The 18,956-nt window shown below is 38.4% G+C and overlaps 1 protein-coding gene across 10 annotated transcripts in view; it reads right to left on the minus strand.

The window, feature by feature from the left end:
• The window catches only part of LOC122820862 (A-kinase anchor protein 13), a 135,266-nt gene that overhangs the window by 47,112 nt on the left and 69,198 nt on the right, over positions 1-18,956 (minus strand). For all 10 annotated transcript variants that reach the window (XM_044098588.1, XM_044098518.1, XM_044098526.1 and 7 more), the window contains 2 exons: positions 16,618-16,672; positions 4,137-4,282 (listed from right to left, as the gene is read on the minus strand). In XM_044098588.1, the coding sequence (XP_043954523.1) occupies positions 4,137-4,282; positions 16,618-16,672 (201 nt within the window). The remainder of the gene's footprint in view (positions 1-4,136; positions 4,283-16,617; positions 16,673-18,956) is intronic.

The raw sequence follows: 18,956 nt of genomic DNA on the forward strand, positions 1-18,956 counted from the left end.
CAATTCAAATATTCCTGATGTGTGTGTTAAATGTAATATAGATAAGGGTACTCTTTTTCATTGTATGTGGCAATGTGTGGAACTTCAAACTTTCTGGAAGGAGGTTATTGTGTTCACCTCTCGTTTGATTGAACAGGATGTTTCAATGGACAGTAAACTTTGCCTACTACACATTTATCCAGATGGACTTAAAGTACCTACAAAGAGAAAGAAGCTTGTGAATTTTTGCCTTTTGCAGGCTAAACATTTGATTGCTTTGAAATGGAGGAACCCAGAAAGACCAAAGATAAATGAATGGATCAAACTACTGAGCAACAACCTGGCAATGGAAAAACTGACTTGTATAACAAAAGGAAAACTTGAAGACTTTTATGATATTTGGTCCCCCTTCCTATATTTTATTGAACAATGTGACATGTAAACTTAATCTTTTCTTTCTTTTTGTGTAGATAGTGAGCCCTGGGGTTTTGTGTGTTTTTCTTTATTATTATTATTTTTGGGGTGGGGGAGGGATGGCATTGTGTTAATTTTTGTGTTGTCTTTTTTTTCATGTTCTTTTCTTGTAAGTCTATATAGCAGAAAATTCTAATAAAAATATTTGTGAAAAAAAAAAAAAAAAAAGCACTTTAAACCGTTTGCAAGCACAGATGGGAAATTTTTCCAGTTGTGAAACAGCTGATTTACCTCGATGCTGCTAACAGGCCTCTGCGTAACTGAGATAGCCTTCAAGGTGAGCTGTAACACACCCTAGCGTGAGAACCGCTAAACCTGTGTGTGGGTGCTTTATTTGTCCTCAAAGCTGACACCTTCTGCTGAGAGCTAACAACGTGTTGATTGTACAATCTCTATGGAGGACACCTGTTCTGCACGCGTTTGTCTTTCAGTACCTTTCTTGACAATTTTTCTTTTGCGTTACGTTGATGGCGACAAACTCTTCGAAATAGAATAAAGCTGCCGGTACAAAACAGAGAAAAAAAACAATCTTTTTTTTTCTGCCTCAAGAACAGCGACACATCAGTGAAGGAATATTTAAAACCAAAACACACGGGAAAAAAAAACAAAAACGCACAGATTATCATGCAGGAAACAATAAAATGAAGCAAAATGGAATAATAAAACATATGCGTATCAAATCACTGCTAATCACCTGGGCTATCACATTATATATACATCAGCATTTCTTCGCTGAAGCATGTTATGAATTTAGAGAAGGCTGGAGGAGCAATTTAACCCACAGGAATGGAGCGTAATGAGGACCAAATGGCAAGGCTTAAGAGTAACGAGCAACAGCCACTTTATAGCAACACTGACATTATAACAAACACCATTAGATGATGGGGGGGAAAAAAACAGAAAAAACAAAACAAAGCTTTCACAGATGTTGCTCAGATACACACACACACACACACACACACACACTGTCAAAGTCACAATACTGCTGCAGCCAGGAAAGAAACCGTGTTGTGTACACTTCCTAATGAAGACACTGCAGAAAGTTTTGAGCTGCGATCGGGTGGGAACACGCTCCGGCGCCGACACTCACAGGTTCTTTTGGAGCTAATTCGTAGGTGTGAGCTTTAACTCGGTCTATTGTGCTGCCAGCTGCGGTGTTAGCGTCAACATAGAGCAGCTTCTGTTGGGAGGGCTGGGAAAAGAAAGATCCGCTTTATGCTGCAGAAGCAACTTCCTCTGGGAAGCGAGGGAACGTCTGGGTTTGTTGCACGCGAGGCGCATCGAGCGCTACAGCTTTCGGAGTCTGGGAGGAAACGGAGGAGGAGGATTCAGATAGGATTAAGCATTTTTTACATTTCAGGCTTTCCTGGTTTTCTCATGCCCTCACGCACAACAATTAATGTTACACTTTCTTTCCACAAGGGCACATGATGCACGCTGCGCTAACGTGTTAATGAGATCTTTGCCATGGCCGTCAGAGTTATGAAACAGTCCTCTTTTTTTAATTTTTTTATCCCTTTTCTAGTGCAGCTCGCTAAAGAAAAGGCATTTTCTCTTCAGAGGGAAGCAAAGGCGCTAATCCTCCTCGTTCAGAACTTAGCTTCTGCGGCCTTTGTTTGAAATCAAAGCCGGCGAGCCTCGCAGCGCATTTTGCCCATCACTCACTGCCTGCTGTTTCCCGACCCCTCGGCATCCCAGGCCAAACACGGGCAGGCCGCTGATAAGCGCCACGCGGACTTCATCGTTCCATCACAACGAGCTTGACGCGGCGGAAAGATGCGACGCCGAGAGAGGGAGAGAAAGATGCTCTGTGGATGTCTCGGGTCTGAGCCTCGGGGCGCAGATGTAGAGAAACAGAGTTTGTGTTGTACACTTGAAGATATTCCCTATAGGTGCAGCTGCAGAGGCAAACAAAAATATATTCCTGCCGTTCGACATGAGCAAACTTGATGTTTGGAGCGCAGCCAGCAAAGCGTAAAGCCTCTGCTGCCAAATCAAACCGGATTCCCTCTCATTTTGAAATATACAGGGCATAGGAAAAGTTCTCTTTTTTTTTTCACGTCTTGTCAAAACCACTAACTTAAGTATTTTATTTGGATTTGATGTGATACTCCAACACAAGGCGGCTCATAACGTGGAAGGACATTCACTTCTGATGTCTTATAGATATCGCAGCTTTGAGAATTTGCCGATAACGATATTAATCCGATGAGATATCAGCATGAATAATGCATAACTTTATAACATATTTTGAAGTGTGGAATGCAGGAAAGGCCTGACCGAGTCATAATACTCAAACAGAGAACAACAGTAAACAGCAAGAAGTAAGAGAACAACTGACCCATTTATTATTAACCAATTGGTCTGCTTATGGCATACAAGCGCTGCAGGATAGAAATCCTGGGGCGGACTAAATGCTGGAGCGGAGTGCTTATATTTGCATGCTTGTATCAGACATTTTAAATGCCGATTGATACCTGTTTTCTGGCTAATATCAGGTCAATATTCGATATCAAAGATCGGAACTGAAGCTGTTGCAATAAGCAATAAATCAATTGATCACAGTATAAATTAAAACAAGCTTAATCATTATCATTTGCATGATTTGTCTTTTTTTTTTTTTTTTTTAAACCAAAACTGGCAGGGATAGTTACCGGACATTTAGAGCTAAGTCTGGTGCTTTGGTCTCAACTTGTCCTTTTTTGAAGGATAATTTTGTTTACAGAAATGCCATAATCCATTTTATTTGTTATTTCTGTTGCCAGTTCTTGTGCTAAATGTTTGTTAGAACTTGAGAATGTCTTCTTGCATTATTACGTCATTAGCATTATAATACCTGAAGATGGTCTCAAAACAATAATGACGTTTATTGCAATAAATTCTGGAACAATTTATCGTCCAGCAAAAAGTTATTGTGACAGGCCTCATATATATTTCAAAAACTCCAATTTAACGGACTTCAGAAGTGAACTTATTATTGAACAATAAGGATGCACGATGCATCAAAATATCAGTATAGGCCATTTTTAATATTGGTGTCCATCCAATGAGTAAAACTGGGCCTATATCAACAATAGCTTGTTTCAGTCAGTGTATGTGTTTCTAGACGGGGAAGGAATTGGTCATGTGATATTTGTTTGGTCATGTGACAGGAACAGTGAGATGTTTATGGCAATATTATTTTTCAACATCAATATCGGACCAAATTTTCAGATAGGTCAAAACAGAGTCAAATATCTTTGCATCAGTATAAATCCAGCTGTTTTGCAAAAGGCCTCAGAAGTTTATTAGGGAACATGAGCAAAGAAACACCATGAGGACCATGCAGGTTTAAAGAAGGAATGAATGGGTTGTAAAACAGAAAAATGTTCAATTCATGATCCAAAAACAGCGTATGGCACAGCTCCAGATTACTCTGTCTAATATAATCCTATATATATATATATATATATATATATATATATATATATATATATATATATATATATATATATATATATATATATATATATATATATATTCAATGTATATGCACATTGACGTTTACGGTTATAACATGAAAAAAAATGATTTTTAAAAAAATCATTCTTCAGTAACACTTTAATGTATATATTTCTTTCATATATTCTACTTACTGAAGAAAAAAATGCTGTTTCCCATAACCCTGATTTAATTTTACAGACCTTTCTGAAGATGCTGTCATATCCTGGCTCTGCATTCAGGAGGCTTTCGATGTCGCTGCCAGAGTCTCTGTGAGTGGACGAGGGACAGCTGGTGGAACTGCTGGTTCTGCGGGGTAAACTGGGGAACGCCGAAGACGTAGAGGATTCTGAAAAGCACAGCGATATCTAGTTTGAACACCTCACGGGATGGAAACGAAAAGACAGAAATGCTGTGTGGTGAATAGTTTCCTAAAGGGAATAAAAACACAGAAGCAACAAAAAAAATGCAAATTTTGGTAATGGAGGAGAAAAATCTCTGGCCAAACCAGAAAAGGATTTTCTCAGCCTTCAGCAGTTAAACTGAAACTCTCAATGCTGTCAAAACAAGTTTTTTTGTGTTTTTTTTGTTGTTGTTGTTTCTACAGTGTAAGCAGCGAAGACACAAGCAACCTGAGGTGGTGAGAAAAGCCTTAGGGATCGATGGCTAAGCGTCCAAAATGAAGCTTTGTGCTGCACCGCTAACAACCTTCGCTTGTGCTCCTTAAAAGCTCCGAGGTCAAAAACTAGAAGAAAAATCCAAGTCAGGGAAAATGACAACACTCTGAAAACAGAGCAACAGCAGAACACTTGTTGAACTTCCTGTAGCGTTTTTTTAAAACGCTTTTAGGTTAGAAAAAGTCCTGCAATTTAGAAATGTTCACGACGACAGTCACTACTTCAGTTTCGAATCCCCCCGCCCCAAACTTCAAAACCCTGCACTTAATAACTACATTCACCTCCACTCATTAAACTACAGCGGCCTTAAACCAACATGGCTTTTTAACAGTAGCCCACAGTGAGACTTTTTTTTTTTTTTTAAATGTTTACACCCACCATTACTCCTAACCCATTATTGAACCACAAATAAGCATGTCTTGAAGTCAGCACACAATTCACAGCTCCTACAGCACCAAGGTCCTGGAGTACTGGACGGGGAGTGTTTGCATGGTTTTCTGTACATGTAGGGACATGTACTGATGGTATCCCAGGCCAAACTGGAAGAGGAAGCTTGATACACCAGCAGGCTTTCTTTAGCCAGCAGCCAGGAACAGCTGGATGAGGTCATCCACCCAGTTTGTTGTTTTTGCGATATTTCAGAGGCCTATTTGGAGCTAGAGATGTGGAAGTTTGTCTCTTGGGAACATTTTGCATTCAACGGACTCAGAGCACAGGAGGAAGTAGCTTTTTTGTTTTATTTTTTTATTTTAAAAAGTGTCTGTGTGCTCATCCTCCAGGATGCGGAAATAGCTTAAAGCCACTAGGCAGATATTTTTTTATTATTAATTTTTTTTAATTCAGCCTAACTCACTTTGTTGCCTTTGGAACATGTCATGTTTCACTATTTTTGATGTTTTAAGCAAAACGATCATCTTGATATTCTACTTTCTGTAAAATAGGCTTCTGTGCACAGATCCCTGTGGTGACGTCGCAAAAGGCAATTTCTTCAAAAGGTGTTTTTAATTGTGTTCTGTATGACAAAATGTGAGTGTTGCATTCATATCAGAAAATAATAATAATCAGAAGCAGTCTAGGCTTCTCAATCTACTTGCACCTCTTGTGATATCGGCAAATATGAGCGTTTTGTTCATTCTGCATGTTCTCATTTTATTTTGTGCAACTGAAATCCATGCGTCACTACCCAGGTTTGTTGTTATTGTTAGCCTCCACTTGTTAGATGAGAAAAATTACACAAGTGAATTGCATCTTTAAAGCTGCAGTACATACATTTTTAAAAATCTATGTTTTTACATATTTGTCAAAATTGGCATTGTGCTGTGACAGTGACCTCCTCAGAGGTAGGAGGTGGGTCTTGGCACTGTCAATCTCCTTTGCATGCATCAGCTCATTTGGTCCACCTCAACAGCTTCTTCCTGTCTGTCGTGAATGCTAGGCTAGTTAGCATAGCCACTGACGATGGTGGATAAGCAATTTTCCTGTAATAAGTTGTTTCTCTACCATTAGCACATTGAACAGCGATTACACGAGGTTGATTGACAGCGCTAAGATCCTTCTCCTGGGCCGTAATGTTTTTGGTCGGGTGAACTGTGTAATATTAGCTCAGGGACAAGGTGGAGAAGATAAATCTTTTCACAGATTATCAGTGTCAGTTTACACTTTCAGAACAAAAAAATTATTTTCTTTTTTTTATTTTTATTTTTTAATAAAAGTTACATACTGCAGCTTCAAACCGTCAAGATTCAGAGCTGAAAACACAGCCAGCTGCTGTAACACCTTTGCTAGGAAGCAAATTAAGGCACCAAAACAAGGAACTGTGAATAACAATGTCTAACATATTTTAACTGTATACTCTCATGAATGCTTAAATTTGCACACTGGCAGATTGATAAGTAGCGCCTACATAAACCTAAACATTCAGGCCTGACTGGAGGGAGGTTAGGGTAGAGAGGAAAGGACAGGTCAATGTTGTCTTTAACATCCCACTACCGACCAAAACACAAACTGCTCAGTTATCAGACACATTTCTCATCAATATTTGGTTAAAACATACTATTAATAACATGTACTACTTTTACAGCAGGTGATCTTGATTTCATCTTGTTTCCAGTTCAACTCATAACAATCTTACTTCTTTTAGATCACAGGTGTCAAACTCCAGTCCTCAAGGGCCACTGTCCTGCAGTTGTTAGATGTACCACAGGTACAAAACACTGGAATGAAATGCCTTAATTACCTCCACCTTGTGTAGATCGGCTCTCCATAGCCTTGCTAATGACCTAATTATTCTATCCAGGTGTGATGCAGCAGAGGCACATCTAAAAGTTGCAGGACACCGGCCCTTGAGGACTGGAGTTTGACACCCCTGTTTTAGATCATGAGAAGTCCTACTCTGACCTTTAGTTCCATGTTGGCATATGATTTTATTTTTTCTTCTACTGAGCAGCGTGTGTTTGAAAACCTTTCTGGCCTTTATCCGGTAAAAGCTGGTGGGGATGCCAGAGCACACAGCGTGTTTGCTACAGACTCCACCAACTCACACCTGTTCACCAAAACTAGCAGAAGACTGTGAGCTCTGACAGCTGTCTTCCTCCCGCTGCTCTAAACAGAGTCCACCACAACACACACGCACACACACACACACACACACACACACATGCAGCAAAGAAAGGACAGAGAGAACAGGTGGAGAACGCTCTGATGCGTCTGTGGGTGGTGGAGGTTGTTGCTGAATGTGAAGCTGCTCACACACCTGTGAGCACTGCATTAAATCAATATGGAGTAATAGAAACATGAAGTGTTTTACTGAATTGTTGTGTGTAGGCATGTCCAACTTTTAAATGGTGATAGTTACACACTTAAAAACTAAGGTTAGCGGGGATTTAGTCAATGCATTTTCTAAAGTTTGTCAATCTAAATAAAAATAGCAATAATTTAACATTCAGTAAGTCAATAAGCAGTAGGAATAAATGTTGCTTTTATGTTTTGGATCATATCAGATTTATGTGTAAACACGATGAAACCGTTGATAGTTTTTTTTAATCAGGATTTGCATTTTGTAAGCATTCTGTACAAATCAATGCAAGTATTCACATCTGACATGTTAAGGAGTTTTTAGTTAATTTTGAGAAGTTACGCTAATTAAAAAATTGCAAATAGAGGTGGATGATATGGACTTAGAATTTTAGCATGATACTTTATGCTACTATTGCGATAGCGATAAAAATGAGGATGAAGGTTGTGAATAAGACTGACATGACTTTAAAAATCATGTAGCTTCATGTTATTAAAGCTAAAGTGGCTAGATAAAAATAAAATAAAATCAGACAAGCTGTGAATTAATTCTTATTTTTTCTCCCTGCCAGCCTACATTTTCTTGTTTTTGTTTTTTTTCAGTTAGTGAAACATCCTGCTGAATGTACATAAGGCTGTGTTCTGCAGCTGTGTGCGTTTTATGCACATCTAAAAACGAGTCAGCATGTTGAATAAAAAAAAAAATAAGGTGAGAAGTCGAGAAGCCGCTGGATGTTTCTGAGTTTAGATAAATAAAAAAAATTTAAATGTGATCTAATTGTTTTTATTGAACAGACAAAAGAGCAGAAAATTCAGCAACAGCCGTTTTTGCTGATTAATTAGGGATGCTCGATATATCGGTACTAACATCGGTATCGGACCTTTTAGTCATTTTTATCACATCGGTATCGGCCCGTTGACCGCTGGAGATAGGCACCAGTTCCTCTCACACCCACTAGCGATAAGCGTGTATGATGATGTAAGAGATGGATGACTGGTAAATAGTGGTTAACAGTCATAACAGCAGTGTTATTGGATATTGATATCGCTACGTCTTTTCATATTGAGTCTTCTCTATTGTTAATGTTAGAATATCTATAACATTAATTCTTTATTTTCATTTTTGACATGTAAATGCTACATTTAGCGGTAGTTTTAAGATTAAGACTAATCTCTGGCCAGACACATGTCAGAAAATCAAAACTTCTTAAGCCAGCTGTCCGACAATGCACAGCAACAGGTGAGGGAGGGGCAGCTTTGTTCACCACATCACTCTTTTATGGCATTCCATTAAAAATCCTAAAAACTGTGAATATTTTAGGAATTTTGAGACCATAACTTTTAAATTCTTGGTTGACCTTAATATCAGTAATCACAAATTTAACATTAATTTAAGTTAAACTAAAGGGTTGATGTGTTTGTACCCGGCAATGCTTTGTACTCTGACAGCCAGCGTCTCCACTCCTGCATAACTAACATTACTGAATAAAACTGAGCTGAACAGGACAGCCTCGCCCAGAAAAGAAGGAATATCATGGAACATCCCAATCAGCGGCACAACACAATGGCTCAGTGTAGACCAGGAAACCACAACACAACCTGGCAGGCTCCCAGCCTCGGTTGCTCCGGCAAAGAAAAGAGCCAGTAATAAAGTGTCAGGGGAGACGCCGCTCCGTGTTCACTCCTAAACCACAAACACGACCTGTCCTAGACAGAAGTGAAGAAACTTTGGCTGTTTGTTCCCGTTTCTCTGACTCTCTGTTTGTGAAATTGTGTCTGTGAATGTAAAGGCAGTACTTCACCATTGCAATTTGGTTTTCAGCAAACTTTATTAGTGACTCAGAAGTCAATTTTGTGTCACGAGAGTTGAAACAAGTACTGAGAAAATTGATTTGTGCTATTCAACCAATATTTCTTTATTCCGATATGACACAGGCATCTTTAAAAACACAATAAAACCATGGAAAAGATTATCCAACCCCACACCTTTTCTCACACTGTGTCCTGAAGTTTATTCCTGTGCTGGACAATATTTAGTCCAGCATGTCTCAGAGAAACACTGCTCAGCAGCACCAGATTTCAGGTGATTCGTTTCCTCTGGGTTACAGCTGAAGAATGATTTTTTATCCTCAGTCAGATTAGAGAAGCTGATTGCATTACATGTTTCATTGCAGTAGCCTAAACACCAATAATCAAAACGAAAGCATGCGAAAAGAAGAATACGCTTTGCTAGCTGTGACTGAGCTCAGGTGTTCTCAGAAGGATTGCTGCTGTATTTAACACACTGCTGCATGAATCTGGACTGGTTGTGATTAACTGCTGACTGGAGCAGAACATTAAATACAGTAAGATCATGATCAGCAGGTAAGGAAAAAGGAAGAGTCAGCGTTGCTGAGCTCCTGTGCATAAGAGCTCACAAAAGGCGAGGGTTTCCTGCATGCAGGATAAAGTTATGTCAAATACTAGAAACAGATTTAAGGATAAGGAAACTAGGCATTAAGAAGGATTTCTTCACTGGTGCTCTCTACATTGGACTTTTTAGGATTTGGGATTTGGGATCAACTGGACATCTAGAAAGCACAGTACTCAAGGGGTTAATGAGAACATGATGGGTGTGCTCTGGAGGACTTCAGCAAAAAGCCATCAAAATTCTGCCTTATAAAACATTTTCTAGTAAACCGGCGAAGATGAGCCGAGCCTGAGTATTTTCTGCCCAATTATGAATTTATGAGGTGGCGATATCCTATAGAGTCCAATCAATCAAGCTTATTTGCGCAGCACATTTCAGGAACAAGGCAGTTCAAAAGCAGTTCACATCATAAAGACACGTACTGTCAACAATTGAGAAACCAGTGAAGAAACATTACATTTTGACGACAGCCAGTAAGTTTTGTAAACTCATATTTGTGAGTTTACAAAACAAAACAAAAAAAAAAAGAAGAAGAAGGCAGCAGTGCAGGAAGTAGGAAAATACTGTGTGAAATGGACGTCAGGATTTACCGACACCATGCTAACGGCAGACGAAGCGATCCGGTTTCTGGGCTACACAAACGCTTTGAGATGTTCTTGCCCTTCTTATGGAAATGATTCCCGAGTGTTGTTTATGCGGTCGGCGAGTCACACAAAGCGTACGTCATCACTGCACCACTCCTCCAAAGGCAGACCTCTACTGATTCTTAAACAAGTCAGACGATGCAGGCCCGACTTGTGACAACCTTGATTGGCATATGATTGCAGTATCAGAGGTACCAGCTGACTTTAATACCTCTAACTGTATTGTTATGTTCGCAAAACACATCAAGATGGCAGAAAGGCGCCTTAATCAGACCCATAAGTGTTTTGTGAAAGCCATTCTGCACAATATTACGCCGGACAGTAGGATTTGATTTGTAACTATATATAATTTAAGCTGCCATTTGGAGACAGTACCTCAGTCGGCACTCATATTTGCCAGCTACAATAGGAAATTAAAGAGATAACATTTGCAGAGATTTTGTTTGTGTAAGAAATCCTTTTTTGAGATGCTGTTGCTATAAGGATCCGAGAGAAATATGTCTTGAGTGGCAAATTTTGTGGGCAAGACCAGGAGAACAATGAATATATAGTATGTATATCACAACTGTTTCCATCTGCCAGACTATGTTTATTTGTTCAAAACAATTAATTAAATTCATGGTTCCATAAATCACACATGAAACTTCTCCTATAATCAATGCTGTGCCCAAATCTTTGCCAGCATTTGATAAATGGGGCTCCGTGTGAATTTGTTTCAGAGTTAAAACAAATAAGTAAATCTAACATCTATACCCTAATCTTGGTTCAGGACACTCTACAAATTACTTTCCCAGAGTCAATTACACTGACCTCGACACTGATAAATGATGCCCAGTGATTTCCCGCTATACAACCTCAATTAAAGTGAAGTGAAACTTTATCTTTGCTCCTAACCAAGCATCTTTAATAACAACCAGGTTGCACGCGTTGAGTGCATTCATCGATAACACGCTTTTGGGGCTCCAGTGAAATGAGGATATTAAGACGGAAGATACATAAAGCCAAAGTTGCTCGTGCTTACTAGCAACCATCATCACTAACCAATTAAGAGTGGGACTCCCTTCTTCGATTAAGATGTATGGAAATAACAAATGACTGGAGAGGACTGGAGATAATTTTTTTTTAAAAAAGATAGATAAAACCAGGACACTACATATTTTGTTCTCCAGGAAAACCATACTTCTTGTACTCCATCGAAGACAATCTATATTATGTGTGCCAGTATTTTAATCCACAACATAAGAGCTAAAGGAAAGTGACTTCTGATGCCTGAGCAAAACGATTTTAATATCGTTTCCATTCGGTTGCTCAGAGATGCTCCATTTGTCATAGCTACAAATGCCAGTGTAATGTTACTGATGTTGATCTGAATGACAATCCCATGAAAGCATCCTCAGTTTAACAGGCTACTAGATATTTTTGGCAAATGACGCAGTGGTGTACTACAAAAAAAGGAAAGAAAGGGCTGATTTCTTTGTTTTTAAGTATTGTATCCAAGTCTTCCATCATGGGCAGATTGCAGATTAGCTGGCAGAGGGACTTCCTGTCTGTTATTACATCACCAAATAAATAAGGCACAAAGGCTGAGAGGAAAAGATTTCCACCAGGAAGGGAGTATTATTGTCCAGCTGCTGCAGAGGAAATCAGCCTCCCTTCTATTTTACCTCTGCATGACACCTTTACTGCTCTCTTTAGCTTTCTCTTCCCACTGCTGCTTTTGTTATTATCAAACCGACTCACATTTTGATTCTTTTCCTTCACAAATAAAGGACTGTTTGTCCTTTTTTTTTTTTGGTAATTTAGACTGTGTGGGCAAACTTACCAGGCCAAAAACATATTTTTATCTTTTTGCCATTTGTCAGGTATTTATGTTATGTACAACGGTTCTAAAGTTTTATAAATAAAAACTCATTGAATCCTTGCCTTCAGTTTAGCGACATGCTGTGCAGATTAGACCGTCTTCTTTATTGCAACAAAACTAAGTCAAAATGCAGAAGCAGTGTGTGAAAGACTTTGGTCCGCTTGTCGAATAACCTTTAGCAGCAGCAACTACTTTCAATAATAACCAAGTCTCACCACTGTGAATTCTCACCTCTTCTCAACAAACAACTGATGTCTGCAGTCATTATTTTATGTGAGGGAGTCAGATAGCCTCGCATTTGACGTGACAACATTTTATTGCAAAAGAAAGGGGTCATGACTGGCAGGAAGTGCGAGTGTTCTGCGGGTGCAATCACACCACCACCACCGTGCATAACAGCTGGTGTGAGGTGCTTTTGTTCATACACTTTGCTCGGTTTTCACCAGAATGTGGAATTGGGCGGGAATCTGGATGTAATGATGATGATGATGATGATGAAGAATATTTTATTGATCCCCAAAGGGGAAATTCAAGGTCCCAGCAGCTCAAGACATTACACACAACATACACTACAATTCACACAATATACCACAAAAACACAAAATCACCAAATTAACACAATTACCAGACCAACATTACTAAGAGCTAAAAATACTAAAAAAAACACTAAAAATCCTAAGTGCTAAATTTAAATTTAAAACAGTTGCCAGAATGGAGGAGTGCATGTTGACTTATAATGTAGCCGACAGAGTCAGTCAGAGTACAGTCCATCAGTCTGTATGACACTATAAGGAGTGTGGAGGTGAAGTCTGCTGTGTCGATGTACTAAGCACTTCTCCCCTGCCCTTCAGTGAAGCATTGTACAATAGTATGGCCCTTGGTACAAATGACTTCCTGAGTCTGTCTGTTGAGCATGTCAGGGAGCGAAGTACACCAGCAGATCTTTTTTTTTTAAGGCTCAAAATAACCATTTGTATAATGAGAACAAGTCAGGTTGGCGTTAGTGAGTAGTTAGTTACTAGGCCCTGTGTTGAGGTATTCTATGCATCAATCAGCTGTCACTTTCTGCTACATGCTAATAAAATGACTTTAAGCCACAGAAAAGGGTGTAACGGAAAATGTTTCAGGTTTTGAAAGAACTTTTTAAAGCCTGCATTATACCCCGACACAAAGAACCAGTCCCTGGCTATATCAACTGATTTACAAAACTTTAAAAGTCTTTTATATTTTTAGACTATTATTGAAGACATTCAACTTCTTAGTAGAAATGAAACGCTGTAGGACTAGAACCACGCTTCATGCCTACCCTCTATGTTACTCTGTGTAACTCAAACCTAAAAATGTGTAGAAGTAACACCAGAGGAACATACAGTGAACTCTTGATTATTTACGGCTTAATATTTGATTTTTCTGTTGAAGGTAACTCCAAATATTTAGTTGAAATTTTACCAATTTGCTGATTTTTTTTTCTTTTTTATCTACAGCATATGTCAAAAATTCCAAGGAAATTGTATCTTTGGAAAATGAAATACGAAGTGACAATGCGACTTTGCATGCTGTATGCTCATGTTTGCAAAGCAGCCAATCCCAGAGTACCATGTTATTATATACTGTAGCTGATTGGCTGTACACCCAGGAGCTGAGATAAGTAAAACTGTAAATGTTGGTTTCTTTGGTAGTGCTAAGATACCAGAGATCCTGGTACCTGAGTGATGTAGCAATAGCAGAAATAAGAAAAACTGCAAATGTTAGCTTATTTAACGCTAACACAGTTTCTACTCTGTTTATTGTGAGTATTAAGGTTTGTTCTGTGTTTGAACTGCTTTAATAGGTGGGAATATTTATTAATATTAGTGTGGAATCACTATACTTTTCCATAATGTATTTTTTGTCAAACTATAAAACCAATCATATTTTATACTGGCTGATTGCCTGCTCTGTGTTTTGCTTATAGATTGATAATTCAGTCTTGTTTGTTCAAAGAACTTTAATTTCCACAAAACAAAGGTTGTTCTGATGTACATTTGATGACGTAAACCATAATGCCAGCTTTCCTATTTCAGTAGCAAATGTTATATGAACAATATAAATAAACAAATTAGTATCAAGTTACATCAAGGTTTTAAAAAGGTACAGTTTTAAAACCTCTAAGATTTTTCACTATTAATCTCCAACAATCTAAAGTCCCTTTAATGAGAGGCCAGAGGAAATGCTGGAATGATTGTTGTTTTCTGCAGCAAAGTGAAGCATTGGACAGCCCCCTCCCCCACCTGTTGATGCACACTGCAGGTCAATTAGCTGAAAATTACTATAGATTTCTTCCAAGTTTTGATATTACGGTGTATTACCATTGAAAATAGACACGTGGTGCAGATTATTCTAACAGCAGACCTTATATTTTCTATTATAATTTAAAATAAAAACTATCAGATGAAATTGTAGATTATAGCATACATTTTTAATGCTATTTCTGCTGTGGGTTATCATACCGTGAGAACGATTCTGGCCTGTTCACAGTCGGATCTAGCTGAGAGTTTGACGCAGTCTTTTTAAAAGAAAACACCAAGCGAGTGAAGAAACACAGCCATGAGAAATGGGAAGTGTCGGCCTAAACTAGCGCTGACTGTAAGGCATAAGAAGTCGAGTCACCGTGGAGACATGTTCCCCATGAGCCACTTGCTGTTACTTCAACTATTGCCTCGACTTCTACTGGGTTTACATCACATCTCTTCCCACAGTCCTGCTTCATCTTCAACTTTCTCCAAGTCTAATGAAATTCAGCTCTCTTCAAGAGCGTGCATAAATAATCCCAACACCATCACCCCCGTGGAGCCAGCTAAATAATGCATTCCATTCTTCTCATGCTCGTTGCAGTAACATACCAAAAAGAAAGCAGGAAAAGCTCAGCAGCACATTACAATGTTTTCAGTGAAAACAGTGGTTGGAAAGGAAAGAAAATGTAAAGTTAAATCTATGCACTATTAAGAAAATGCACTTTTAAATGACAAAACGCTACGCAAGCAATTATATTAACATGCCACATTAAAATTGAAGGTCGTCTCACAAAGCGCTAACTGCTGTTAGCATGTGACTTTGCCTGGTGAGCCGAGAGTAAAAAAGTATTCTATGTAGATATGATGGCGAGTGCTTTAAGTTTCACACCATGTATCCATGTTTAATTCTCTTATTTTGAAGGTAAAAGGGAAGTAGTTCTCAAGTTGTGTTAAATAACGTAAAAACTTCAGCTCAAGTCTGGATAACAATACTTGGTAAAGTGCCAACCACTCTGACTGACTATATTATATTAATATTTTATGTCCCGCTAATGTTGCAGCATTTAGTTTACTTTGTGGAAAAACTAAATACAGAGAAACAGAGTGCAGAAACAAAACAATTTGCACCAAAAATAATTATCAGGTATTGTTGGTAAAGTGACATTTGATGCAAAACTAAAGATTTATTTTTATGAATTTGGGCTGCCTTTGATCATCTATAGTTCAAAGTCTAAAATACTAATAGATTTTTTGCAAAAAAAATACAAAATAAAAAATAATAAAATTATTTGCAAAAACACATTTCTGATGTTTTTATTACATCATAACCACCTTAGAATTAACTACATAGTCTTGTCAAACATGGTTTGGGTTATTATACACCAAATCCAGATTCTTTAAAACACAGTTTGTGATTTCTGAAATATTATAGAAACAAACTAAGAGTGTTGGTTTCTAAGAAATGTAGCTAAAATCTCATCTCCTTACTGCGAATACAGTATTCTAAATCATTTTATCTCCTGAGCTGGATACCGCTTGCATGGAAAGAAGACCCAAGAAAACTTTTGATGTTTACCCAATTCAAAGGTTGTCGCTTTGATCTGAACACCCAAAAACCACCAGCATGTGAAAAAGTCTCAGCTTAGTGTTTTTAAACATCCATGTTCTTATTTGTCTGCCTTCATTTCCTCTTCTGAGATGCAAACAAATGGCCATACTGACTGGGCCTTATCTGTTTTTTTATCAAGTTATGTTCAAGGAAACCTATGCTCGCTAAAAACTGTGCCTTTGCTTTCTCTAAGTGATAGCAGACTGAAAAGAGGTCAAGTTGGACATCGATTGGCTCAATTTCGAAAGGATGAGCATCTAGCTGAACACACCCACACGTCAAACAGAGCAGCAAGCTTATAGAAATATCTAAAACTTCACAACAAAACAAGAGCATTTAAAAAATATCAACAATCATAAAACAGTAGGCCATCTTTCTAAAGCGATGGAGGAAACTGGAGCTTCCTGAAGCTCTTACCTGAGTGCTGAGGGTTGCAAGTCTGGTGGAACGACGCCTCTCTGTCTCGGTGGATCTGCAGAAACAGGAAGACACTGAATCAGCCTCATCACCATGTGACCGTCACCCACAAAGAAATAATGATGCAGAGCGACATTGTCTGTTAAAGGGAGCGCTGCTGCTGCTGCTGCTGCTGCTAATCTGCAGCAGTTGCGTTTGGCAAACGTAAACGATTCGAATGTTCGTGGGACTTTGTGGGACTCTGTGGATCCTCTCGGGGGGGCCGGGGTTCTTCGTCTGGCCCACAGAGGAAGTTACTTGAAAAAGATCCAACTTTTTTCTCCCCTCAAAACACGCCGCCCCTCAGATACGCACAAGCGGCCTGTTTGAGATGTGTGGTCACAACCCTGTTGCTCTGCTTCCTTTGTGGGATTAATGTCTACACAACAGCTGTGGTGGTGAGTGTGAATGTTGCAGAGAGAAAGAGAGACAGCAGGTCACCACAGCTAACTCAAATGCTAGCTAGCCTCAGAGAAACTTCCTAACTTTTAATGAAGGCCGTCCTTGAAAGAGAAATCAAACTGCTCATACTTTGAGCTGCTTCCTACTATAAATATCTCCAAATAACTTCTTTTTTTTTTTTCATTTTAACCCACTTTGCCACTGGTTGTTGAGCTCACGACTACACAACAAAAGCACAGCCTGTTAATCTGATATCTGCGAACAGAGATGCGTTTATTTTTTTGTCTTCATTACTGTGTTTCTCTTTGCTCTGTTCCAGTCTTTCTTTAGCTCGCTTCCTCCCCTCCTTAATTCGCTCCATTTAGCTTCCACCCCCGGTAAGCTCACGCTAAGTCTGGCTCAGATCAGCAAGCTCTAGCGTTAGCTTTTAAACTTGCCCGTACAAAATCGGAGCCTTGAGTTGGGAATAAACAGCTTTATGATCTGAAGGCCACATTCTGTTTTCATCTGGGAAAATAAAAGGTGTTGGCCCAACACGAGTCGGATCGAATTTCACTCACAGACTGTTGGCACGCCAGACACTTTAATGGACTCTGGAGCGTTTACTCAGAGCCAGTCCAAGATTTTATGAGGCCAGAAGAAGAGATGAATTTGGAGACCCTCTTCCTGTTCAGCTCTCTGAATCTATTCACTTGACGTAACTGCCTGCTGTTTGCCTGTTATATTTTTGACACAGTCAGGTGTCCAGAGTCTGTGACAGAGTATTAAGATGCTTTATTTTATTAATTACAAGAATAAAGTCATAATATTGCAAGAACATTGTCGGACAATGATAAAGTTGAAATGATCAGAGAAAAAAGTTGGAATAATGCGAGATGTAGTTATAATATAAGAACAAAGTGAAAATAATGCAAGAATTATAATACGGGAATAAAATTGTGATACAAAAGTCGCATTACAAAATAAAGGTCAAATGATATGAGAATAAGGTCAGAATAATATCAGAATAGTTGTAATAAAATGAAAAAAGGTCAATGTTGCAAGAATTTAATCAGACGACAATAAAGTTGAAATATTACAAGAAAAAAGTTGCAATAATAAGAGAATTAAGTCAATATGAGGATAATAATATGAGAACAAAGTTGCCATAAAACGAGAACAAAGTCATAATATGTCATAATAAAGCAAGGTTAAAGTCGTAATTGTACAAGAATAAAGTCATAATTATGTGAGAATAAAGTCATAGTATTACCAAAATAAAGTCGTGATATTAGGACAATTAAGTGGTAATTTTCTGAGAACGCCAACACAAAAATATTATAAAAAGGTATACAGTAGAAGTTATCAGTCACACAAATAAGAAAATACTTAACCTTTAAATGCAACGGCATTCAATTCAAGCATCAAATTATTGGGAGTAGCAGGGTTTTGAAACGACTGAGCAAACGACTTTGTCCATGTCAAAGAATGAACCGACAATACTGAGTCTTTATTCTGCTAATGTTATGACTGCATTCTTTTAACATTATGACTCTATTCTCATAATTAATAAACAAAACGATGTTTAGTGTGGAACTAATACACTAAGAGTCCTTGTGCACAAAGTGTAGAAAAAATAGAAAAAAATGCAACTGCAAAAAAAGAGAAAGAAATAAAGTGTAAAAATGCGAGCCACAGATGGAATAGTCTGGAGGCACTGAGAAGATTTATTCATAAATTTCCACTCCTTCTGGGACGAAATAAAGTATATTTTTATTGATTGTGATATATTCCTATTAAGTTGGAGGGTTTCTACATTTCAAGTTCAGAATATCTATGAGGAGATTATGTTAGTGTAGAAGAAATATTTTTGCACAGGCAACATATTTTAGACTGACGTCTTACTTAAGGTTAATATG

The sequence above is a fragment of the Gambusia affinis genome, linkage group LG02 (genome assembly GCF_019740435.1).
Source record: "Gambusia affinis linkage group LG02, SWU_Gaff_1.0, whole genome shotgun sequence".
Classification (NCBI taxonomy): Eukaryota; Metazoa; Chordata; class Actinopteri; order Cyprinodontiformes; family Poeciliidae; genus Gambusia; species Gambusia affinis.